Here is a 26,085-nt window from a genome sequence, read left to right on the forward strand (position 1 = left end):
CGAAGCATCAGGGCTCCTCTGACTTTTCCTTGTAGAAGCTGCTCGGCTTCCCCCTTCCCCTCCGAGATGTCCCCCCCTTGGGACGCCCCGGGAAGAGGCACATCCCTGGGGAGTCTCCCACAGCCTGGATGCCCCTCCTGGGCCCTTCTCGGCCCCCCTCCCCATCGCCCCCGACGACATTACCAGCTTCTGTGCCTCCAGCAGGTACCGAAAGCAATCGTGGTGCCCGTTGTAGACGGCCAGATCCAGCGCCGTGTAGCCGTCCCCGTCCTGGAGGCTGGGGTCCGCGCGGTGGGAAATCAGGGTCTGGCAGCACTGGAAAGGGGAGCGGGGGAGCGTGAGGGGGGCCGCCCCTATCGGCCAGGAGCCCCCCGTTATCTGGAAGTCAAGCCGGGTCTCCTGATGGCCAGCAGAAGGGCGGTGAGGGCTGGGCCACGGGGGGAGGGCCCGGCCCAGGCTCACCCGGCTGGGGAGGGTCCGAGGCCAGACCCAGGACCTCCTGGCTCCACACCTGCTCTCTATTGGCGGAGACCCCGCCTGCCCCCTGCAGAACGTTGGAGAGGTTGGAAGGGAGCCCAATTGGGAGGTTCCTACAATCGTCCCGAGAGAGCCCCGAGTTAAGATGGTGGCTGTAGGAGGGAACATGCTGGAGAAACAGTGAGAAAACGTCCTGCTCAGCTGGGCCCCTGGGAAGGCGGATGAGGGAAAGGAGGGGCGGAGGGTAACGCTGGGGGATGGGGGAGCTTTGGGGGGTCCCCGGCCCTCTGGCTCTTACCTCCAGCTGTCCATTCTCTGCCGCGTCGTGGAGGGGGGTCCCTCCCCAGTGGTCTCGGATGATCTGAGCCCCCATCAGAAGAAGGCGGTCCAGAATGGGCGTGTGACCCCCTCTGGCTGCAAAGTGGAGCACGGTAGCCCCCTCCTCATCTCGGGCCGTCAGGCCGATGTCCGTGAACGTGACCTAAGGGGAAGGAGGGGGGGCGTGAGCCGACGGGATCCCCCATCTTCTCAGCCCACCTTGAACCCTCGGCGTCCGGGGGCCACCCAGACAATCTGGTCACCGCCGCCAAGCAAAGCCTCTTGCGCGGCCCATCGGACTCCACTCCCAGCTCATCAGTGAGGGAGGCAGTGAGCGGCTGGGCAGCCCCCGTGGGCAGAAGCCCGAGGCCCTGCCGGGCTCCCAGAGCAGAGCCCGGTCTCGCGGGAGCTCCTTCCCACGGGCCCACGTGACGTGACTGCAGGGGGTGCCCGGCCTAATAACAATGCAACGCCGTCCATCCCCTCCGGCCCTGCAGCCCTGGGCAAAGGAGGGGGGCAGCCTCAGGAAGATGGGGGCTCCCTGACACGCCCTGACGCTGCGACTCGGCGGCCCAAGCATCGGCCGAAGGCGGGGGCGGATGATCTGCCCCGGCAGACGGTCCCCTCCCCAGCGAGCACCACCGAATCGTGGTAGCTTCGAAGAAATGCGACATGAGCAAAGGGAGAGACGCCTCCATCCCAGCCGTTCCCGTGGCTACGTGGGCCTGGCCGTGGTGGCTCTTGTGGTGGCTCTTGGTGGATCTTCTGAGCTCTTGCGCTGGGATCGCCCGGCTGAACTCGCCGGACGCTGCTCCTGCCCGTGACGTTGCAAGAGAAGAGGAGACAGATCTGACCCCGGAGAGTCTCTGGGAGACGAACGGAAGAGCGTGGAGGAGGGCGGGACGAAAATCCTGGGCATCCTAAAGAAGAACCAGAAGCTTGAAGACCCAACGGGCAGCTCCAGCTTGGGGAAGGCGGAGGCGACAGGTGGAGACCCTGAAGCGGAGAAGCCCGTTTCCTGGACGATCTTCGATCCCTCCTGAAAGCCCGACCATGTCCATGAAGCCTGTCTCTCCCCGGACGTGTCCTGGACTCATACGCTTAAGGTCTGGCTGGCTGGGAGTCGGGACAGGCAAGCAGTTGGCAAAAGGGGGACATCGAGGCTGAAAGCCTGTGACCGCCAGACTCTGGGGTTATTCTAGTATTAGGGAATCCCCAAACCCTCTTTCCCTCCATCTTCCTATCTTTCCCGTCTCCCAAATAAACCCCTTACTTAACCTAGAGAAGAGAAGAGAGCGACTCATGTGCTACACCGCAATGCTCACTCCGAGTTGATTTAGAGAGGCGGACAGAAGAGTCGACTGAAGGGGAGGAAGGAAGGGAGGAGGGACAGGGAGGGGGGTAGCCGGGGGGCCGAGGGGTGGAGATGGGCACATCTGATCCTGAATGATCATTTCTACTTAACGGGCCAACCCGCTGGCGGGGACAATCTGCAGGGCATCCCTTTTACCCACTTTCCTGCCCGTCCCCTGCCGTCCCCTTCCTGCCTGAACCTCAATAAGTTATTGGACACCAAAGATTTAGGTTGGGGCTTCTCTCTACACGACGTAGTTAAAGGGATTGAAGGCTTGGGAAGGTCGCTGCTCTCCCCAGGAGAGGGTAGGTTCCGGAGCCAGAGATTCAAGGCTGCCTGACCAAAGGAACTGACATTTCCCTTGACAGGTGGTTCCCCCCAAGACCCTGAAGGGGGCTGACAGTTAATGTCCCTGGGGGGAAGCAGAGGCACTAGAAAATCAACGTGCCTCTCCAGGACAGATTTGAATTCAGGAGCTCTGGGCTCCTCTGAGGGAGGCATCCTGCCCATTCACTGAGGCATCCCCACTCCATCTCCCAGAAGCATCTCCACGGAGACACACTCCCTCTTTCAAGGGGACAAGACCTGGCTCATCTCCCCCCATAAGGAAAAGAGGAAGAACCCCCGCCTTCATTTCTCTCTCTCAACCCCTTCCCCTCCTTTTCCTTCCTAACCTCCCCTGTGATGACGCTCTTCCAGGACGCGTGGCCATTCTAGACAAAAAGCAGAATAGAGCCGATCGGCTCCCGCTTGTGCGATTCATTGTTATAGAAGGGAGGCAGGAGGCAGCGAATGGCTTGAAGGATGCGGGAGATTTTTTTAAAGCCTTGGTGCAGGCTTTATCCTGAATGGGGGCTCGAGCTACATGGATTAGAATAGCCATGATTTTTAGCTTATTCATATGTAATGCATTGCTTAGAGCAGAGTGAAACGGCATCTAGTCGTCTTCCCCGTCCTGTCCCCCTTGTCATGAGTGACCATGTGGAAGGGGTGGCCGTGGAAGGCGGCCTCAGTGCCCAGGGAAGGTGACTCCATTGTTCTGTCTGAAAGTTGGTCCCCTCCTGACTGAGGAGGAGGAATGGAGGTTTGGACTAAGGAAAAGTGAACCCTGAGGAAAGACCTGGGAAAGAGTGGCTCTGATCACGTCCAGAGGAAGGCGCTGGGGAACGAGGGAGAAGCCAGTTGGCTTACCAACTGCCTCCAATCCACTAATAATGATAAGGGAGACATAAACAACTAAAGGCTTAGTGATCAATTGGCTGATTTCTTTTCATTCTGGGACTCAGATACCCCGATGTAAGGATCATCCATAGACAGTAAGATATCCAGGAAATCACTCCTGGGTTCTCTCTCCACCAGTGCAAACCACAATTTATCCATCCCGGGTGACTCTGATCCTCATCCTCAGGCATCCTCCAGACTCAACCTAAGGGCTGAGTTCTTCCTCTGGCTTCTCTCATCTGACCCGGGAACCAGCAGGCTGCAGGCTGCCCTCTGGCCACCATCCATCACCTCTCCTTCATCATCCTTGTCGTCTTTGACCAACCACATCTTTAATAAGTACATCCTTGGGCTATGCTGGAGCCACTGGGACCCAATATTCAGAGCTAGACATCCTCAGTCCATGTGACTCAGCTTCCCAGCTGAGGTCAGCATATGGCCTTGCTTGTTTCAAGATTATACCTCGTAAAAGTACTTATAAGGAGATTCTGTCACACACAGTGAAGGAATATATCCTTGTTAGAAAGAATTCCGGACACTATTTCCCACCAATGAGCTGTGATCATCTTCTCAAGACTTGTACAGGACAGAAATCACCGACACCAATTCTTAAAGCTGCAACTTCCAAATATGTACTCTTAGAGCTGCCCTCATGGAAAGGGCTCCCAAAAGAGGTGCCCTCCATCTTTGGGGGCCTTCAAGCAGAGGCTAGGTGACCATGTGCTTAGTATGTCATATGAGGATTCCTTTATATCTGTGTTGGACTAGATGACCAACAAGGTACTTTCCAACTTCGATTTGGAAATTGGTTGTTGGAGGTTCTATTGTCATTGTCATCATTGGCATCATCTTCTTCCTTTCCTTTCCCCATTCCTTTCCCCTTTCCTTTCCTTTCCTTTCCTTTCCTTTCCTTTCCTTTCCTTTCCTTTCCTTTCCTTTCCTTTCCTTTCCTTTCCTTTCCTTTCCTTTCCTTTCCTTTCCTTTCCTTTCCTTTCCTTTCCTTTCCTTTCCTTTCCTTTCCTTTCCTTTCCTTTCCTTTCCTTTCCTTTCCTTTCCTTTTTCCTTCCTCTCTCTGTCTTTCTTTCTCGTCTCTTCTTTCTTTCCTTCCTTCCTTCCTTCCTTCCTTCCTTCCTTCCTTCCTTCCTTCCTTCCTTCCTTCCTTCCTTCCTTCCTTTCTTCTTTCCTTCCTTCCTTCCTTCCTTCCTTCCTTCCTTCCTTCCTTCCTTCCTTCCTTCCTTCCTTCCTTCCTTCCTTCCTTCCTTCCTTCCTTCCTTCCTTCCTTCCTTCCTTCCTTCCTTCCTTCCTTTCTTCTTTCCTTCCTTCCTTCCTTCCTTCCTTCCTTCCTTCCTTCCTTCCTTCCTTCCTTCCTTCCTTCCTTCCTTCCTTCCTTCCTTCCTTCCTTCCTCCCTCCCTTCCTCTCTCTGTCTCTGTCTGTCTGTCTCTCACAGGGATCCAGTGTTTCCCTGCCACCCTCTCCCTCCTTTCCTCATTCTCCCAAGTTGACGATTTCCTTACCAACCAGACCACCAGGGAGTAGTGGCCACTGCGGGCAGCTGCATGCAGCACCGTCATGCCGTCATGAGCCCGTAAGTGTACATCAGCCCCACAGTCCTTCACCAGGAACTGGACGATGTGTAAGTGGCCTTCCTGGCAGGCCAGGTAGAGAGGGGAGGCGCCGCTCTGGGTCTGCCTGTTCACACACCTGCATAGAGAGATGGGAGGGAGAAGGGAGAATCGTCAGAAGCCAGAGGCCCTTCCACGAGGGTTTTAGCACTCGGGGAAAAGAAAAAAATGCCTAATGGAAGCGTCGGCTAAAGCCAGGAATCGGCTCATGGAGGCCAAAGCTTTTCCCCACGATTCGGAAGCCCAGCCAGTCTTCCTATCTGATGGCTTAGAAAGGCTTTGCTGACCTGAACCCAGGCTGGTGTGTGAATGTCCTGGAGCCTGACTGCATTGCAGGAAACAGAAAGAGGAGACCTCGAGGAAGCCTGGGAAGATTTCTATGAACAGATGCAGGCAAAGGAGGCAGAACCAGGGCACAAGCACAAGGCGCGTGGCAGGAACGAGGCACCCAAACTGAAGCTCGCATTGTTATAATGACTCCGCTGAGCCCTGAAGGAGAGAAAAACCTCCATCCTCTGTCTGGGAGCTCTGAGTGCCGGCCGTCCTACTGGCAAACCGAGATGAGGGCTGTGCTGCTTAGTGTTGCTAAACTGTTTGTTTTCCCCTTTTTAAAAAATTCTTGTTGTTTTAAATGTTTACTTTCTATCTTAGAATCAATACTGTCATTGGCTCCAAGGCAGAAGAATGATAAAGGCTGGGCAATGGGGGTTGAGTGACTTACCCAGGGCCACACAGCTAGGACATATCTGAACCAGATTTGAACCCAGGACCTCCTCTCTCCAGGTCTGTCTCTCTATCTCCTAAGCCACCTAGCTATCTCTTTCTTTTGTCCTTTTTTTTTCAACGTATAAACAAACAATTTTAATTTAATTTCTTTCAAGAAACAAGTATTTTTTAAATTGACTATTCCTCCCATTACTTCCCCGTCCCCAAACTGAGCAATTAAAAAAAATCTGTCAATATATATCTACATAGTCCAGCAAAACACATTCCCACATTAGCCATGTCCAAAAACTTAGGTCCTCCTCTGCATTTGCCTCTATGGCACGAGGTGAGAGGCACATATCATGTTCATTCTTCTGGACTAGAGATCATTTGTTCTTTCAAGATAGCATCTTGTTCTAGTTCTGCACATTTGGCATTTCTTTGGAGAGGGATTCTGTTTTGTTCTGAAATTGTCTCTTTTTTAATGGCACAATAATACAACATCCACACGTCACGATGTGTTTAGCCACTCCGCAAACAGAGGCTCCCCAACAATTTCCAATTTGGGGCTTTAAATAACTACCGTGTTTTTGAACATATGGATCTTTTCCCTCTTTATTTCTTTTGATTATAAACCTGGTTGTGGCATGGCTGGTCAATGGGGAAGGAGTCCCACAATTCTCTGGGACCAACCACTGTTTTCCTACAGTATCATCAGCGTCCTCTTTTCTCACTTTGCCAGTCTCAGTAGAATCTCAGAGTTTATTTCATTTGTATTTCTTTAATTTAACTGACAGCCTATTTTTCATGATTATTTTCATTGAAAAAAATATCTGTTCATACCCTTTGACCACTTATCTACTGAGGAATGATTCCAATCTTAGAAATTTGCACCAGTTGCTCATATGTCTTAGAAAGGAGTCTATGATCAAAAATACTTGATGTAAAGATTTTTGTCATGCATTTTCCTCCTAACGTGTTACATTAATGTGTGCAAACTTTCATTTCATTTCATCAAAATTGTCCATTTTATCCTGTTATTTTATCCCTTGTCAAAGACTCGTTTCTTATCCACAGATGCAAAAGTTAATCTGCTGAGGTGACCTTTTCCATTTTTTCATCTAGGTTATGCATTCATTAGGAGCAGAGAACAAAGAACCTACGTTACAGATCTGTCCAGTTTTGTCAAAGACTTTGGTCAACTAGTGAGTCTATCCTAGTATCTGGGGACTCTCAGTTTAACAAATACCAAGAAAAGCATTGTGGGTCTAAGGGATCGCCAATGCGAAGGCACAGAGATGACAGATGGTATATGCATGTTTTAGACTTAAAGCATCACATGTAAAATATTTATGCAAAAAAAGCTTTTTTTTCCCCATAAAGGGTCTTTGGTGCAGGGAGAGAAGGGGGTGGGTGTCGGGGAATGAAATCAGCTTTCAATTTCCTAAAGCAGTGTTCCAGCCAGCTCCATTCAATTCTGGGCTCATTTGTATTGCTGTCCCAGATATAGATGCTGATGGACTAGCTCTTTCAGTTGTCCATTTAACTGCTGAGAATGAAAACGATATTCCAGAAACATTTGATAAACCATTCAATTTTGAAAGCAATTGGCCCTTTTATTTGGCATGTTTAATTTAATTGAAGGCCACATGGCTCAACTAAATACCCAAGGCAACAAGGCAAATACAAAAGGTTCTCCAAGGAGCCCAATGAACCCATCACAACGGGCCAAGAAAATGGACTCTTTTCACCTAGGGTAACCGACCAACTGCCCTCCCACTGGATTTAGGACTAATACCATCTAAGTGAGGCAGGGTACAGGCAGTGGAAGGCTCCCCAAGGAGCTTCAGACATCATGATCTGTAGGCCACAGCAGAAGGAAATCCATGAGTTTCTATGGTATTTTTTTTTTGCAGAGAGGGAATAGTTCCCATGCAGGCAAATCTGCTTGGGTTCTCACCCTGGACAGAGGGACCTATCCATCAAGTAGGAAACAGGAAATTCTCTGCCTGAAATGTTCCAAGCATAGACGTTTCCAGAAAGAAGGGCTTTCAAAGAAAAAGCAGACAAGGATCATAACTAGGAAACGGATAGCTTCCTTGGTTGTTTCCAGTTAACCACACAGTTTTCCCTATATAAACAGATAAAGGAGGCCATAACTCAGCAATAGAGACTCTTCGAAATATGAAAATAATTCCAAGCAAAAATTCACCTCCTTTTCTAATATTTTTTCCACTCAAGAGTTCTTATGGCTTATTAGTACTTTGCATATAAAACCGAAAGTGAAATCATCTAAATTTGTTTGGAAGGATTGTATTTACGAGGATTCCCTCAAATATATTCTCAATCAAGGATTAAATGGCATTTAGGATAGTTTTTATGTTAAGCATCAATTATTACAATTCTCTGAAAATCACTAATGTATAAATGATTAAACCAAGTACCATGTTGCCCCAGCTAGCCAATAAAGCTACCTACATCTGGCGACCAGGACTTCTTCCCACTCTTCTTTCTCTGAACCCCTCATGCACTTGATAGTCAGTGCCAAATCTTACATTAAATCAAGTCAGCAAGCCTGTCCTAAGCATGGACTCTTATGCCAGGAACTGTGCTAAGCACTGAGGATACAAACAGAAGGCAAATAACAGTTCCTGCTCTTAAGGAGCTTACAATCTAATTAAAGTGATGGTGTGCAACCAAGTACGTACAAACAAGACTTACACAGAGGAGACGATGTCAGAGGAAAGGTACTGGCATTATCGGAAGGTTGGGAAGGGGTTTTGATTGATATTTGAATTTAACTGTTCCCCAATTGCTTTATATAGATTGTTTCTTTACGGGCACCAGTGGGTTAATGACTGGATCAATGTAACTAATCGCATCATTCCCCAAACCTTCTAAAGGAGATTTTATTGTGCTTAGGCAGCACGGTTTTAAGGTAAGCTTAGCCCTTGACAATGCTGCCAGTGACACTTTTATGACATGCAAAATTTGGAGGCCACCCAAAGGGCTAGAGAGAGGCTCATGGTACAAATGAATAGACTAAGGTATGCTATCAACAAAGAATTGTGCACCCAGAATTGCATGAAAGATCTGAGATATACAGTTGAAAGAGAAGGCAATAATTAAGGATGGCAGCTCACATGCTCCATTTCATACCCACATAATGGTGGGAGATCTAGAGTTGGGCGCCCAGCATTTTGGGTGGACTCCCTAGAAAGATGCACAGGAAGACACAGACAAATCCCAAGTGAAATGGGCTGTATTTATACCACTGGAAAGGGGAAATGCCCCAAATAAAACCAGAGGTCCATTGTACTGAAGCCACTGTCTCCAATTATAACTGAGGACTTGGAATACTTCACGAGATACAAATGATATGAGGAAAGACATATTTTTAAAACATTCTCAGTGAGCAGAGAAAAAGGGGGGAATGAAAGGGGGTGACTATGTTTAAGGCTGGACACTTGGGAATTTATAGAATATCAAACAGTAAAACGTCTCCAAAACTACCTCTACATTTTCCACTAAGCACTTAGGATGATTTGGCCCCTCATTCTAGTACTTTATTAACTTGTAATGGTGATTATAACCATTAACCGGAAAGTATTTGGCCAAATGGAGTTTTGCACATTGAAACTATTCCCTAACTTCCCAGGAAATACTCTTTATGTAGCCTTTGGGCACTGTCAGAGGCAAGGCTGAGGTTGGGGAGTTGAAAACCAAGCCTGCATCTTCAGCATCTAAGTCCAGGCCACCTCTGACACATAGTGGCTAGGAGGCCCTGGGCAAGTCTTGAAGACTTTGAATCGCAAAGCATTTGTTGACTTGCGTTGCCAGAATTTTCTTGCTAGGAGTTTCTTAAATTAAAGAAGTCCGAGGTCTTATTTTTTAAAAATTTCAGGAGTGCAAAGCGGATAATAAAATACTTTTAATTAGAGATTAGTCACAAACATTTAAAAAACTGTTTCAAATAACTTACAATCAAGCCAGATTTGTTGATTTTAAAAAATATCACATCCACTTGTCTACTGGAAATGCACCGTGAAAGAACACACTCAAAGTTTTGTCAAATGTAGGATTTGACTTCAAGAGAAACTGTTGGGATTTTTGCATCTGATAAATTCTAAGAATGAAATCAGTTTGTCCTTTGATTCACCCCAAATCTAACAGAAATGTCAGAACTGGTTAGTCGTCCACAGTGACAAAGGATCATAAACAAACTTTCGTGGCACCTGATTATGAAGTCCTGACATTTTCGGGTTTTTCTTTTGAAAAGTCTTCTTGCACAAGATCATTAAGCAAAATACACGAGAAAAGAAATGATTCCTCAATGAGGAAAGATGTTCTAGGAGAAAGGTTAATTTTAAAGCAAACATGGCTCAGTTTCATTTTGACAAGGAAAAAATGAAGGTTTGCACAGAAGGAAATACAATGAGCTTTTCTGAGCAGGAGCTTGTAAATAATCAAAGGCATTTTACAATTTCTATTCGTGCTCTTCTTTTAATTTGGGCTCTGCTGCCCTTTTTGGAGGCTGGTCAAGGTAAAACGACCTCCTTTTTCTCGGATAAAAGATAAAAGGACAGACATGAACATGAGCATAAATCATGCTCTATGATATACACGAACTAACATTCTGAGAGCGTTATCGAAAGCTAAATCAAACTGAGGTTCATTAAAATTGATCAAAACCTTTCAGTCCATATCAGGAGCCAAGTACCGTGCCAGCGGCGGACGCTCTGCCTCTGCCTCTGGCCACCTGGAGCCAAGCCGCTTCCATCCCCGCAGCCCAGGCCACCCCAGGGGAGGAGCCAGCTGCCCACCTCTTTGGATCTCCCTTTGTTCTTTGTTACAAGATCTGACTCTGTGGGTAGAGGAAGGGATTTACTTGGAAGTAAAAATGGCCTAAAAAGAAAATCTAGTATTAAACACCCTTAAAAATAAATAAAAAGAGAAATGGATGATCTGCTGCCCCCAGCCCTGCCCATCAGATTGGTAAAATGGGGAAATCCCCTCTTGGAGAGCCTGTGGGAGCCCAGGTGCCCTAACGTACTGCTAGACACCTTGTGAATTGGGATAAACATTCTGGGAAACAATTGGGAATGATCCAGGCCAGGCAAGTCCGTATTGAACGTCCACAATAGATCAAACAAGAGGCAGTGTGGGGTGGTGGATGAAAAGCCAGCCAGCGGTCAGGATGATCTGGGTTCGAGTCCTTGACATCCCATTTAAGGCCCCAGTGACTGGGGTGATTCTCTGCTTGCAGAAGAGAATGGATCGGCACCAAGTAGGGAATCTGCACAAGTGTCCCCTCCCTTCAGGGGCTTACCGCGTCCTGGGGGTGCCACGGAGCTCATGGTTAGTACAAGAAAGTGGCCTGGAGACCCCGTTTCTGGGACTAAACCCCAAGACTGCTGGTGGCAGGAAGCCCTTTACGGACACAAATATGTACAGCAACAACGTGCAGGACCAAAGCAAGAAACTGAGGCCTGAGACGGAGACTCTGAGCCAAGCGCGGCACACAGGTGTTTGGAGGAAGCAATCGCGAGGAAGAGGCGTCACAGGAGGGAGTGTAGAGACCACGAGGGGGTGAGAGGAGGGGGAGACCACGGAGTGCAAAATGCCCCCAAATAAATATTAAACGCTGAATTGTGATCTGGGAAAAAATGGAAGATGAAGACGGGCGGGTGGGGAAGACCTGGAGCTCCAGTCCCTCCCTTCTCTGCACCTCAGCTCCCTCCGCTGTAAAATGGGACGACTCCGTCTACCTCCCTCCAAGACTCTCCAATGATCAGGTAAGAGAGGGGCCACCGAGTGCTTCAGGAGCCTCCAGGAGCCATGGAGACCTTGGCCAAAGGCAGGCCTGGGGCGGCACTCGTTCATTAAAGACAGTGTGGTGTAGGGGGTAGCGAGCCAGACCTCTGACACTTGCCCGCTAGCCGGCCCTGGCAATGCCCGTCTCCCCCAGAGCCCGGCCACCTCTCTAAGCCAGAATTGTCCAGTCTAGGGGAGTTCCCCCACAGTGCAGTCAAGACTCTGATTTCAGGTTCTTAATCGAAGTATTTCTTCCAAAAAAATATAACCTGGGTAGGCTTAGCCGATGGTCTGCCAGAATAGTGGTGGCCAAAACATCCACCTCCTGCAGCCAGCCTGGCGGTACAGCTCAACATGCTTAGCTAGGCTGGTCTTTAAGACACCCAGAGGCAGCCAGCTGGCACAGGGGACAGAAAGCTGGCCCTGCGGCCAAAGAGGTCCAAGTTCAAATCCAGTTTCAGGAACTTCTTAGCCTTCCAAATACTGCCTTTTCCATTGCCCTTTAGTGTGTTTGTGTATTGGCTGGGGCTGAGGCCCTAGGAAGGGGAGAGCTAAGGGTAGAAGGCATGGAAGGGGTCACTTCTAGGGACCATTGTGGTATCAAAGAAACATCACCAGTGCAGGTTTCAGGAGACCAGGGTTCAAATGATCTGTGTGACCTTGAGCAAGTCAGTTCCTGTGCCTCTGTTTCCTCAGCTAGACTCAACAGCCCCTAAGCTCCCTCCAAGGCTTCGACTTCAGATCCTGTGCCCAATGTGCCCCAAAGGCTAGGACTGAGCAGGTAGAAGTTTGCCAATTGGCTAAGAAAAAGATTTTTTAAGAAGTTTATTCTCATGATTTGAACTCAGGAAGATTTTCATTTGGTCCTTGTTGTTGTTTTTGTTTAATCGTATATTACCTTTTTTTTTTTACCCCATTTGGGATTTTTTGGAAAAAGATACTGGGGGTGGTTTGTCCAGTATGAATAAGGGAATGACCAAGAGCAAGAGAAATCTGAAGTTTGAAGGGATGCCTCAGAAAAGGAGCAAATGGAACCTTCGGGACCTGCGGGGATGAAGATTCAAAAAAGCTGTTGGAGGCAGAAAGAATTCTTCTTCTTATTTGGGACTCTGGGGGGAGCTCAGTGGAAGAAAGTACTCATCTCCAAATCCTTTCTGCTTGGACTGAATGAAGACCTCCAGGCCCAACTGAAGCCAACATTTGGAATAGAGACTCTATTTTTTTCCCTTAGGGGAAACTCAGAGCATATTCCCTGGAGAGATTTCTTTGGTCAAACCCTCAAAAGTTGTAGTAGGAAAGAAATAGTAGGGACCTTCCTTTTTCCCTCTGTCCCGTCTTTCATTTCCTTTCCCTTCCTTTCATTTCCTCATTCCTTCTATAATTTCATATCAAAATACATTAGATACTTTTGAGTCACAACAGAAATTGATTCAGAGTCTATGTAGTAGAGAGTTTCAATCTGGGGAGTAGACTCACCCTCTAGCCTGAACTGCCTGACTCCATTGATAACAGCTTAACTCAGGAAGAAAGAGGAAATGCCACACAGAACTCAGTCCTCAAACAGCTGTTCACTGGTCCCTTCCTTTCTTAAGTCCCCCTCACGATTACAATTTGTCACCCCAGGAAAAAGCTAGAATCCATCCCAGGCAATTGAAAGGAGGATTGTCGGTTGGAACCCCAAAACAAGGGTAGCCATATTTTGAAGGGCTAGGACAGAGGGGTTTGGAAGAGAAAGCATGGTGCTGCAATTGATTTTCTGGGCATCTGTGCTCATGGCATTAGTGATTTATTGGGCGTATTATATAATATGTAATACTGTAACTAGTGTCATGATGGACACAGTAGAACTAATAGTTAACACCTCATTATTCATCACCATGATTCTATTCTCCAATGCCATAGTTTGGCAGGTGATGACCCAAGTCTACATGATCCTCATGGTCATACAGACCCTCTCTTACTTAAGATCTGTTCTAAGGATGCTCATACCTAGGAAGGCTGCATAGATACTTGTATTAGACAATAAATTAGATGACTTGGTCCAGAAAATATGCAATGAATATTTGGCAAGAAGGGAAAAGGACAATGCTAGGGAAGGGGCTGAAACACCTAAAGATGTGATTGGTGACACAGTTGCTTCAGGGAAAGATACAAACAAGACAAATGACACCACAGCTAAGGACAAGGTTTCTGACAAGGGAGAGGACAATACCAGACAGGAAAACACATCAAATGAGGCTACAGGGGCTCATAAAATCCTGTCTCTTCATGATGTGACAAAATTACTGATTGAACTGGTGTGTTACATTCTAAAATGCACAAGTCTTTCACAACCCAAGACTTGGATTCCCTGAAAAAATGATTCCCAAAATTCATAAATGAACCCTATAAATGTCTCAAAGCTGAAACATGCCTTCAAAATCTTTGAGCCTGATTTTGATGATATTGATTTGATTATTGGAGAGGTATTTAGCCCTCATGAAGAGTGGCAGTTTGTAGAAAAGACCAGGCAGGATGAGAGCTTGATAGACTGGCTTAAGGCACACAAACGAGAGGACTTCGATTTTGCTAGACTGGCGAACTTCACATACTTAAAAGATGCAGAGAAGACCTCTTGCAAGCCATAAAGTCATTTTGTTCTAAACCAAATGCTTGGAGCAAATTTGACAAGATGGTGCAGGAAAAGAATGAGCACCCTGCCACTTACATTGATAGATTGCCAGAAAACATAGAGTCAATTATTGGAATTCGCCAGGACTCACAGGAATCAGTGGCCCATATCAGAAGGCAATTTTTGAAGGGATGCAACATGCAATTAAGAAAGTTTTTCAGAAATTTCTTTCCTAAATAAGATACCCTATTTCAGAATTAAGGAACACAGCAACTTACCTTTATGAAAATCAGAAAGAGCAGGAGAGGGAGAAAGATGAGCTCGAATAAAAATTGCAGAGTACCAAAGACTCATTGAGACAAAAGGAAATTGAGGGAGTGAAAAGCTTAAACATGATCAAGACATACTCTAGACCATCTTACCAAAAGCAAAGGGGTCAGAGAGAAACAAGAAAATGCTTTTAATGCAACAGGGTCAGTCACTTAGTCAGAGATTGCTATCTAAAGAAAAAATATGAACAGGGAAATAACAGAAGCACAAGAAACCAGGCAAATAACCAGGGCAAGACTTATTATAGGAACACTAACACTTGTTCCTCACACTGCATGCTAAAAAATTCAGAAATGCTGGATTTAAAATCAATGCAGGAAGCTATACAAAAAAGAACAAAACCACGTTACTCGATGTTGTCAAAGGGAGATATACAGTATGAAGCCAGGACCCTAAATTGTTAAAGCAAGAGATTGTATATGGGAGAAAGGACTGGAATAGTGTCAACAAGAAGAAACAAAAGGGATTGAAATTAAAATATAAAAAGGGAGATGATGTTATAAGGGTGGTACCTGTAAATGAATTTATGGGTTCTGTGAGAGTTTCCCTTGAAGGATCAAAACAAAACATTAGTAAAAATCAGAGAGAAGTTATGGAGATGGAAACAAATCAGAAATATAATAGCAGAGATGAAAAAAGATATAGAAAGTTCAGAAACAGGTAGCATAGTAACTGGACAAGAGAAAACCAGAGAACAAATTAAAATATATCTGGAGAATTTCTTTGGGTGCAGATTTGGTTTAGGGATTGATCAGAGAAGAAAATGTTATAAAAACTTGCATCAACAACACCATAGGTTGACATCAGCAGAAAGGAAACAAAATTTCAATTCTCTAAACCAAGTCAGTAATGTGAAAGCAGAAATAACTGTTACTAAGACACCTATAACTGTAAAACCTGAATGCAAAGTAAATACTCTCACAGAAATGAACAAATCCCCTTTGGACTAATTGAAAGGACAAAAAGCTGCTTAGTGCATACTCCTGTAGGAAAAAGAACTAATTTGAACCCTGAAGCTGAGATTTTTCATCCCTTACAGCATAACAAAGAAAATTCAAATTTAAATGATTATACATCTAGAAATTGGGCTGATATTACAAACAAATTCAAAATATTGATAGGTTGACATCATTACCAGAATATGCAACTGTAAAATTTGGAAATATGGATGAAATGCAGGAAACAGCAACTGCCAAGGTGGCTCCGTGTTCAAACAGCCAGCATGAAGCCAAAGTTCTAGATGAAGGGGGACTGTCTGACCTTCAGAGTGAGAAACAGCAGGCAGCTATCCATGGTTTTGATTCTTACTTTACAGAACTGAGTCTTAATGAAGATCAGTCAGGAAATGAATTAAACCAAGAAGCTTTCATTAGTCCAACCACACAGACAACAGCTAATGTAGGGGCAGTACGAATCAACAACATGACAACTGGTTCATTGACAACTAATACACCTGAACCACATGTATGGATTAAAGTGGGGGAAAAACAATACAAGGCTCTCATTGACACTGGTGCTTTCAAGCCTGTCCTAAAGACGTTCCCAGGAGATACCACCATAGGGGGTATGGTTTCAGTGGCAGGAGATACTGGGGAAATACAGCAGGTCCTAGAGCTCAAAAGCCCAATGGTTAAACTAGGTCCTCTCACCATTGACCATACTTTCCTCCTAATTCCTGAGTGTCCAGATAACCTTCTAGGACGTGATTTTTTATGTAAAATCAGGGCAACCCTGCAGTGTGAACAGTCTGGAAACATATATTTACATCTACCCAAACACTCACTCAAACATTATCCATTGTTATACCTGAAGCAATTAGAGGAAAACCCTAAACAACTACATGCCTAGCCTTTAGGGCTCTTCTGTCTTGGAGCCAACACTTGGTACTGATTTTAAGATGGAAGGGAAGGGTTTAAAATAAATAAATTAAAATTAAATTAAATGATCTGAAGAAGAAAATGGCCACGCACTCCAGTTTTCTGCCAAGAAATCGCCAAAAGGGGTCATGAAGAGTTGGACCCAACTGAACCGCAACAAAGTGAGAGGAGGTGCTCAGCCTTAAAGGCCACGAAGGTCCCTTCCAGGTCTATATCTGCAATTTGACAAACCTGGTTTACGTGGTTCTCCCTAAACCCTGGGCCATTTGGCGCCTTCCAGCTCTCTACCAACCCCTTCGATTCTTGTTGATCCTATTATCTAGCAGGCTCTCTCTCTAGCTACATCTTCTAGCGCAGCTGTGGCTCTCCTTCCCATGGTACTTCGGGCTTCCTCACCTGTTGTCTGCTGCCACCAGCAGCTTCAGGCAGGTCAGGTTCCCCTTGACGGCAGCGTAGTGTATGGGAAGTGCTCCCTCCAGGGTCTCCAGGGAGACATCACAGCCCTCCTGGAGCAGCCACTCCACCAGCATGGGGTGCCCAAAGCGAGCGGCCAGGTGCAGAGGGGAAACCCCTGATGTGTCTTGCTCCTGGAGAGAAAGAGAGAGAAGGATGGAGGTGCTGCATCAAAGCCCACTAGCTGGGGTTCTGGCTCTCCCCTTCTTGCCAAGTCTGGCCTTTGTTTTAGCTAGATGGGCACCTACACGACATGGAGATGGGCAGGGTCCTGCACTCCCCAATGAGTTGCTCTCAGTCTGTCTGGCCTGAATTCCCGCCTTTAGAGATTCATTTCTTTTGCTCGATTCCCCTATCAATGTGCAAATATGGGTATTCCTTCTATACTGTGACTTTCCCCATTGGGGTTTGGTGCCTTGTGAGTCAGCATAACGTTAAACAAGAATTTGGGGGGATTTTGTGAAAGTTGCAGGCAACACAGAAAAAGTTTAGAACGTTAGAAATGCGTAAAATCTATGTAAAGTATTGTATAATGGCCACAGAGCTTATCTTTCAATATGGCAAATAGGCACAATCTCTATCAACACTTCCTCAAAGAATCAGACTTCCTCTCTGGTTCAAAGGGAGGGCCAAAAAATGGACGCCTGTTTTCTAGATCATGCCCTGGATGGTGAAGGGATGCCTGTCCTTTGGGAGGAATGAACAATGTTAAGCTTTGACATCAACGAGCTCTCAAGGGGGGATTTCAACTTTGGCTGAGGTTGGAATCCTGTGTGAGTAGGGAAAGGAATTGTATTTGGGAAGAAGCAAGAATATCCAGAGAAGATTAGCAGCCATGCAATGATCCAAAACATTTCTGAGGGATTTCTGAGGAAGATGCTGTCCACACCCAAAGGAAGAACTGTGGGAGCAGAAACAAGAAAAACAACTGCCTGATCACATGGGTCAATGGGGATAGGATTGGGGATGAAGACTCACCCCCAACGATCACCCTAGTGCAAATATCAAGAATAGAGAAATAGGTCTTGATCAACGATGCATGTAAAACCCAGTGCAATTGTTCGTTGGCTACGGGAGGGGATGGGGAAGGGAAAAGACATGAATCATGGAACCATGGAAAAAATTGTCTTAATTAATCAATAAAATTAAATAATAAAAAAAAGACTATCCAGAGAAGGAAAAGGGAGCAGAGAGGGAAGGAAAGGAAGGAAAGAAACCAAACTCCACGTACTTTGCTGTTTTGTGGAGTCTGCCTGCCAGGATTTTAGGTGATTCATGCGTGGTTCTCTTGGGCCGAAGGGATACAGAAGAGGAACTGTATGGAGAACTCAAAAGCACAGAGAAAAAGCCCAGCCTTAGCCCACAAGGGGAATGGAACTCCCTGTGACGCCATCTTGCTTCCTGTCTTCCAGGCTCCTTATTGGAATTTCATGTGTGCAGAGCCAACCGACTGCCAATGGCAGAGTCGTGTGACCTCTGTGTAGGAAGAGAGCTCAAGGTCTTCCTTGGTTTTCCCCAATGGGATCCCCAAAGGTCATTTTCCAACTTTTATTTTGGTGATGGGAAACCCACCCTGCTGTGCATGAGGCATCACCCGCAATTAGTGAGACATCTTTCTGGAAACGAAGCAGAATCTGCCTCTTCCCCCCAATCCTGATGTGGCTCCCACTTCTGTCCTCATGGGCCCAGCAGAAAAAGGCTGATTCTTCTTCCAAGGCTGACCATTCCAGAGCTGGAGGGCAGCCCTCCTCTTCATTATCCTTCGTGCTGAACTCAGTATCACAACTCCTTCAGACTGATTAAAAAACCCAACTCATACCTTCTGTCTTAATACCAGTTTTAAGACAGAAGAGCAGCAAGGGCTAGGCAAAGGGTGAAGTGACTTGTCCAGGGTCACTGAGCTAGGCAATATCTAAGGTCAAATTTGAACCCGGATCTTCCTGACTCCAGACCTGGCGCTCTATCTACTGTGCTAGGTGAACGTAGGCTAAAGAAACTCTCTAGGTCCCTCCTCTGGGGGATTAAATGGGCCCTTCACCACTGAACACGCCACTCTGGACATGCCTGGAGAAAGACCTGGAAAGGCAGGGAAGCAGCAAAGTCCCTCCTGATCCTGCCCGCCTAAGGTGTTTTCTCTCTCCTGAATTGTGTGGTGATCATTTATCTGTTTTGTTGCTCCATCATTTTCCAGGCATGTCTGACTCCTCCTGACCCCATATGGGGATACTGGAGGGGTTGCCACGTCCTTCTCCAGCTCATTTGACAAACTGAGGCACACGGGGACAAGTCTAGGGTGACAAGCCAGGAAGGGACTGAGATGTGACTTGAACTCCAGAGGATGCCTTCATTAGTTCCTTCCCGGGTCTGTCTTTGTCCTCCCAGTATCCCAACAGCAGGCTGCCCATTCTGGGCTGTGAGGGTTGTTTTCATGAGAAGAGGCTGAATTTGCTCTGAAATGCCGATTTTGCTGATCTAATTAACTCGTTAGTATTTAATAATTGCCTACTTTGTGCCAGGAATACCAAGAAATTAAGACACGATCCCTGGCCTCGAGGAGTTGCCATTTCTAACCAGAGACGAGATGAAATCTGAGAGGAGAAAGGATGAGCAGGAGAGAAGGGAAGGGGCACAGGAAAGGCCCCCGAAGAAGGCGAGATGTGCACTGAATCTTGAAGGAGGGCACGGAAGAGGGGAGGGCAGGGACAGGGAGAATCCTCCTTCAGACACGGCCAAGGGATGTCCAGGTCACGACAGTGGCCGAGAAGCGATGGGCGAGGACGCTGGCTACTTCCCAGATGAGGGACTAAAGTTGGCCACGCAGACCAGTAGGGCATCTGCACAGAAATGACCGCTGAGGAGATCACGAAGTTCTGAGATCAGCAAGTCAGGCAACAAGCAAAGTTCATGAAGCACCTACTATGTGCTTGGCATCAAGCCAAGCCCCAGAGACACAAGGATCATCCAAAAGCAGTTCCTGCTCTCAGGAAACTCAGAGTCTAAGGAGGGACATGATGGAGAACAAAAAGACAAGCGGCCCCTGGCCAGGATCTTAGGGGGACACCCAGAGGGCCCCCCATTCTGGTGCTCTGGAAGCCCTTCTCTAGGACATTCTCCCTCCTCCAGAGCTTTAGGGATGTGCCCAGGGCACCGAGGGGTTCACAAGACAGGCAGCCACTGTCCTGGGTGACGGGTGTCCCCCATCCACTGCACAATTGTGGGGTTTGCCAGCGTGTGGCAGGACTAGCGATCTCGTCTGTCCAGTTGTCCTCAGACCCCTCTGACTGCGCCAAGCTCCTTCTCCTTTCTGGGGCTCTGACTGCGATGCCCCCCCCTCCTCTGGAAGCAGCTGCTTCCTCTGTGAAGGAGGGTCAGCGTAGTTCCCCAGCCAAGAACCCTGTCCTTCCCTTTCCGCCATCCGAAGGGCCTCCTCCCACCTTGCACCGTCCAGGGAACCAGATCTGGTCTAGCCAGTATCTTGGCTTTGGTTGCTGGCATGCTCCTCTGCCCGAGGCTGGAGCCCATCCAGAAAAGCAGGGGTGTCCTGCGGCCATCGGTAAGTGCCCCTCTGCAGTCGTGCCAGGACAGGGCAGGGCAGGGCGCTGCGGGCACCCGGGGCATCCACAACAGTGGCTTAATGATGGGACTCGTGGAAGCAAATGCCAAAGTCCCTTCAAGGAACCAAGGAATGTTCCGAATGAGCAACGCCAGCTCGGAGCCCAGGAAAGAAAACCAGAAAGATTTCATTGTAAGGCAGAGTGCGAATCCCTCCCCTCCAAACTGCTTTGGCGAGCGGGTCATGCAGAGGGGCGCAAGCTCAGCTCCCCTAAAAGAAGGACAAAGACTGTCTACGCCCAGCACCAATCACTTCTCTGCGCTTCTCTTCTCCTCTTCTTCCACTCACAACCAACTGTATCTTCATCTATTTCCCCAGGATTCCGTGAAGAATTAAAAATGATTAGAGGGGACTGTTAGGTAGCTCCATGGATAGAGAGTCAGGCCTAAAGGTGGGAGGTCCTGGGTTCAAATCCGACCTCAGACATTCCCTAACTGTGTGATCCTGTCCAAGTCACTTAGCTCTCTTCCCTAGCCCTTACTGCTCTTCTGCCTTAAAATCGACCCGTAATATTGATTCTAAGAAGAAAGGTAAGGGTTAAAAAAAGAAATTAGTGTCTGCCTAGCATTTCTTGTAACCTGCATGACATACTGAGGGAAATGGATGCACCCTAAGGAAACTATTAGAGGCTCGGCCAACCTCGATGCCGAGGAGACCGAAGTCTTCCCAGGTGGTTCTGCACAAACGCTTCCCGTCATCGTCATTTCTTACGCTGAAAGAGAATCCCGCTACATGGCCAGCCCGGCTGGGAGCACCCCCTCCTGTCCAGTCTTTGCCTCTATCAAAAATAAAAAGCCAGCGCTGTGTGGGCTAAAGCCGTGCACTTCTGGATGTGGCCAAAGGGGATTGGCTTTGTTGGGCCCCACGTGTTTGCTACGAGGATTTTGGTTTTTTCTCCCACTAAAACAAATGCTTGTTAAAATGAAATTCGATTTCTGAATGCTCTAGGCCACACAGACACCAAAACACGAGGGATGGAGGACGGTCTAGACTTCCGCCTTTGTCCCCAAATCTGGCGTAGGATCATGAGAATTCGATCCAGAGAGGAGCTTAGAACCTAACCCTCCCATCTTCCAGAGGAGGAGACTGAGGCCACAGACTTGACTCGCCCAAGGTCACACACAGCCTGGGTCCTCTAGATCCCACGGCTACCTCCCACCTACTCCATTCCAGATGGCCAAAGCTTCCCAGAGATGTTTCCTATTTACTCAGATTTGTTTTTAACTGAAATTTCAGGTGATGAATATTGTAAATCCTTCCCTTCTGTCTTAGACTCAATCCTAAGTATTCCAGAGCAGAAGAGAAATAAAGGCTAGGCAATAAGGGTTCAGTGACTTGCTCAGGGTCATCCAGAAAGGAAATGTCTGAGGCCGAATTTGAATCCAGTTCCTCCCATCTCCAGGCCTGGCTCTCTACCCACTGAGCCACCCAGCGGCCCCGGGAATACATTTTTAAGAGGGAAATTTCCAGGTTTACAACAGGCAACATCTGCCCCCTCAACATGTCCCAAAGAGCCCTTCCTGTGCCCTCGCTTGCTCCCTCCCTCTTCCCTCTCATGCCCTTCTCCCCTTGGGTACCTGTGCCCTGTAGCCCCCTTCTCTGACCAGCCAGTGCAGCTCGGCCAGGTTGCCCATGGCAGCCGCATCATGCACCGGGGTGGCCCCGTTCTTAGCCCGCTGATTCCCGGGAAGCTTCACTCGCTCCACCAGAAACTTGAGGCACTCCAGCTGGCCGGCTCTGGAGGCGTGATGCACCAGGCCAGCCCCCAGGGCGTCGGTGACACCCTGGTCCAAGCTGCCATCCTCCAGGAGCTGCCGTAAAGTGGTCACGTCCCCATACTTGGCTGCCAAAAGGGCCCTGTGGTCGCCCATCCTGAGCCGCTTCCCCTCTCTCTGCGCAGACACCACTGCTCCTCCAGGGAACTACTCCTGCTCCCAGGCAGAGGCTCCTGTTTCCGGCGCGGCCAGGAGCTGCCAGCTCTGGTTACCTGATAAGGCTCCGTAGCGGGCAGGCAGATGGGAGGCAGCGGGCACAGATAGGAAGGGTGCTGCTGCAGGGACAGCCGGAGGAGGGCTCATTTGCAGGACAGAGACTCCAAGCAACCCTCAGAAGGGAGAGGGATGCTGGGAAGGGAACTGCCACTGAGGACGTCCCAGAGCCACCAACCATGGTGGCTTCATGGCTTCAATCTCGGGCTGTGGGTAGCCAGTCCTCTAGCAAGCAGGGAAGAGCCAACTGGTCACTCAGCACTTATGAAGCCCCTACTGTGTGCCAGGCACTATGCTAAGTCATGCTCAGGGCTTACCTCAGCATGCCATGTCCCCAATCTGGTGTCCCTCTGCTTGGCCCAGGCAGAAAATCAAGGGAAACAAAGAGATAATAAGGAAAGAGATGTACAAGAATATTCATAGCTGGGCTCTTTGTGGTGGCAAAAAACTGGAAAATGAGGGATGCCCTTCCATTGGGGAATGGCTGAACAAATTGTAGTATGTGTTGGTGATGGAATACTATTGTGCTCAAAGGAATAATGAATGAACTGGAGGGATTCCACATGAACTGGAACAACCTACAGGAACTGATGCAGAGTGAAAGGAGCAGAACCAAGAGAGCATTGTACACAGAGATGGATACATTGTAGCACAACCAAATGTAACTGACTTCTCTACTAGCAGCAATGCAATGACCCAGGACAATTTGGAGGGATCTACAAGAAAGAACACTATCCAGAGGAAGAACTGTGGGAGTAGAAACACAGAAGAAAAACAACTGCTTGATCACATGGGATGAGGGGGATATGGCGGGGGATGTAGACTCTAAATGAACATCCTAACGCAAACACCAACAACATGGAAATAGGTCTTGATCAATGATACATGTAAAACCCAGTGGAATTGCGTGTTGGCTATGGGAAGGAGTGGAGGGAGGGGAGGGAGGGATAGAATATGATTCTTGTAACCAAGGAATAATGTTCTAAATTGACTAAATAAAATTTCCAAAGAAAAAAAGAAAATCAAAGGAAACAGATTATGCCTCACTTGTGGGAAGACACTGTGGTGCTGTCATTGCCCAGAGGACTGGGCTTGAAATTGGGAAAATGTGGACTCCAGCCCTTCTTGCTCTGGATCTGAGATCCCGGGAGGCAGCTCTCTGACTTGGGGCATTTTACCCAGGATGACTCTTGAGCATCTCTTCCCATCCTCTGCCTCCCTCTCTCAACAAGGTGTGGCCATGTAGGGCATCACCGTCGAGGGGTTCCGTGAGAGAAGCACCACAAAGAAGGGTATCATGGAGGGCCTGGGACAGCCAACAGACTTGGTACCCCCTATGGAATGTCAAGAGATCCATCTAGAGGAAAGTTCCAGTGGGGTGCGTGGCAGGACCCAGAGAAGACCAGGGTGAGGAGGAGGCAAAGACGGGCTCAACCTGAGACTCTGAAAGAAAGGGGACCCTCTTCAGGAGATCCCAGTCATTCCCTGAGGTGTGGACATCGGGTCTGCTGGCACCCAAAGGGGAGGGCAAAGCGGCTCAGATGTTCTGGGTTCTTAATCCTTGGCCTGACATGGGGTCACAGGTGTACCTCTGGCCAGCCTGCTTAGCCTCTCTGTGCCTTGGTTTCCTCCTCTGTAAATTAGGAGTAGGGGCTCTTTTCTCAAAGGAAATCCTGTCCGTAACATGCTTTGTAGAGCAGAAGGTGCTGCTAACCCTCCGAGCACAGCCCAGATGTGGCCAACGTTCATCCTTAAGATTTAGGAGCCCGTTAAGGGATCGGGGAGTGCTCATTGGTTCAGGCATTGTCCTGTTCCTACTGATGAGCACCAAGACAGCCTGGCATGTGCGTGCTCTGTCCCCTGTACAATGGTGCTGTAGTGAGACTGCCAGACTTGGAATCAGAACCAATAGGTCTGAGTTCAAATCCTGCCCTTTGGATCTCACCTCTGGCACTTATGGTCTGGCTCACAACTTCATTCATACTCAGTTTCCCTTTCTGAACATTGCGGAATAAACCGTAGCCTCCACCTCTGGGGAAAAGTTCTGTCAAATGTGGCAACGTCCATGGAGTGCTTTGCAAACAACAGGGGTGTAAATAAATGCCACTGCTTGGCGGCCAGGCTGAGGAGCGCTCAGGGCTCTATCACAGGGGAAGACAAGGGGGAATCAGGATGAGCGTGAACCTTTTTAAGGCCCTCACCATGAATTTCCTCCCTTGGGCCTCCTCACAACCTGGAGAGGCCGGTGTTCCAGCCATCATAGCTGCCTCACTGCTGAGTGCTTCGCAGACATCACCTCCTCGGACCCTCACAGGTGCTATTATTATCATCCCCATTTTACAGATGAAACAACAGAGGCAGGGAGCAGTTGTGTGGCTTGGCCAGGGTGACACCACCAGTGTGAGAAGCAGGTTTGAACTCCTGATTTCCGGACTCTAGACCCAGGGTTCTGTACGCTGTGGTGCCCCCAGGGACGTCTAGAAAGGGAGCCCGACTCCAAAGTTCTGCAAGACGACGTCTCCACCTCTGGGCGATCCGCAGCCTGTCGAGGTAGACAGCCTCAGTTTACAGCTGTAGCCCTGACTTTTGGGGGTGTGCAATGGCACCCTCAGGGACAGGCCCATGTGGTCCTTGTACCATTGGTGGCAGCATCCCATGGTGGTCCTTGAACTAGCAGTGACAGGATCACGTGACCATTGGGCTTCTTTGGAGGGGTCAAGTACATTGTGAAAACACCAGCCCGTCACTTTTGCTTCAGAACCTTCCGGTCCAGAACACAAAGGCCTAATTCCTGGCCTCGTAACACTAGCTCTACTGACAAGGGGAACAGCAGCCTGTCCAGAATCTTCACAATTAACCAGTAAGCCTAAATCTTGGGTATTTTTTAGAGCCCTTCCCTTCTGCCTTAGAAGCAATACTGTGTATTGGTTCCAAGGCAGAAGACGGTAAGGGCTGGGCAACAAGGGTCAAGTGACTTGCCCAGGGTCACCCAGCTAGGAAGTGTCTGAGACCACATTTGAACCCAGGACCTCCCATCTCTAGGTTTGGCTCTCAACCACTGAGCCACCCTGCTGCCCCCAATCTTGGGTGTTTTCCCCCAAAACGTATCTCTGTGTATGGGCATTGGCTGTGCCCCATGCTTGGAATTCTCTCCCTCTTCATCTCTGCCTCCTTGTGGCCTAGCCTTCCTCCAAATCTTAGCCCAGAGTCCACCTTCTACAAGGAGTTTTCTCCATCCTTCTTGAGATGAGATGACCTCCAGCAGCCCTGTCCACCTTGGAGGCACCCCAGTGTTTCCACGTTCTCCTTCCCTCTAGGCTGAGCCCCGTAAGGGCAGGGACCCTGCTTTTGCCTTTCTTGTGTCCCCAGGGCTTAGTCCAGAGCCTGGCACATGTGGGGTACTTGGTAAAGGCTGGTTAACTTGGAATCCCGTACACAGATGCCAAATTACCGGCAAACTCTCCCCAACCCAGGTCAGAGCCCGGCAACATTCAATACTTCCTATGGGGGACCTAAAGTGGATCGAGCACTGGAACCCAGAAACCTGGATTCGACTCTCCCAGCGGACCTTAGTGGGAACCCACTTTGCCTTCTGGCTCTCATCTCACGGGGCTGGAGGAGCACAGGCTCGAGAACAGAGACCAGCTCTGGCACGGGTCCTCCCTCAGCCAACGCCAGGGGCAGCCCACTGCTCTAGAACA

The 26,085-nt window shown here is 48.4% G+C and overlaps 1 protein-coding gene across 1 annotated transcript in view; it reads right to left on the reverse strand.

Annotated features, from left to right (window-relative positions):
• Positions 1-22,267, reverse strand: part of ESPNL (espin like) — a 43,128-nt gene extending 20,861 nt beyond the window's left edge. The window contains exons 1-5 of the mRNA XM_056808476.1: positions 21,974-22,267; positions 16,727-16,917; positions 4,886-5,072; positions 776-958; positions 184-315 (exon numbers count right to left, since the gene is read on the reverse strand). Of these exons, the coding sequence (XP_056664454.1) occupies positions 184-315; positions 776-958; positions 4,886-5,072; positions 16,727-16,917; positions 21,974-22,267 (987 nt within the window). The remainder of the gene's footprint in view (positions 1-183; positions 316-775; positions 959-4,885; positions 5,073-16,726; positions 16,918-21,973) is intronic.
• Between the last annotated feature and the right edge of the window lie 3,818 nt (positions 22,268-26,085).

This window comes from Monodelphis domestica, chromosome 8 (genome assembly GCF_027887165.1).
Source record: "Monodelphis domestica isolate mMonDom1 chromosome 8, mMonDom1.pri, whole genome shotgun sequence".
Taxonomy (NCBI): Eukaryota; Metazoa; Chordata; class Mammalia; order Didelphimorphia; family Didelphidae; genus Monodelphis; species Monodelphis domestica.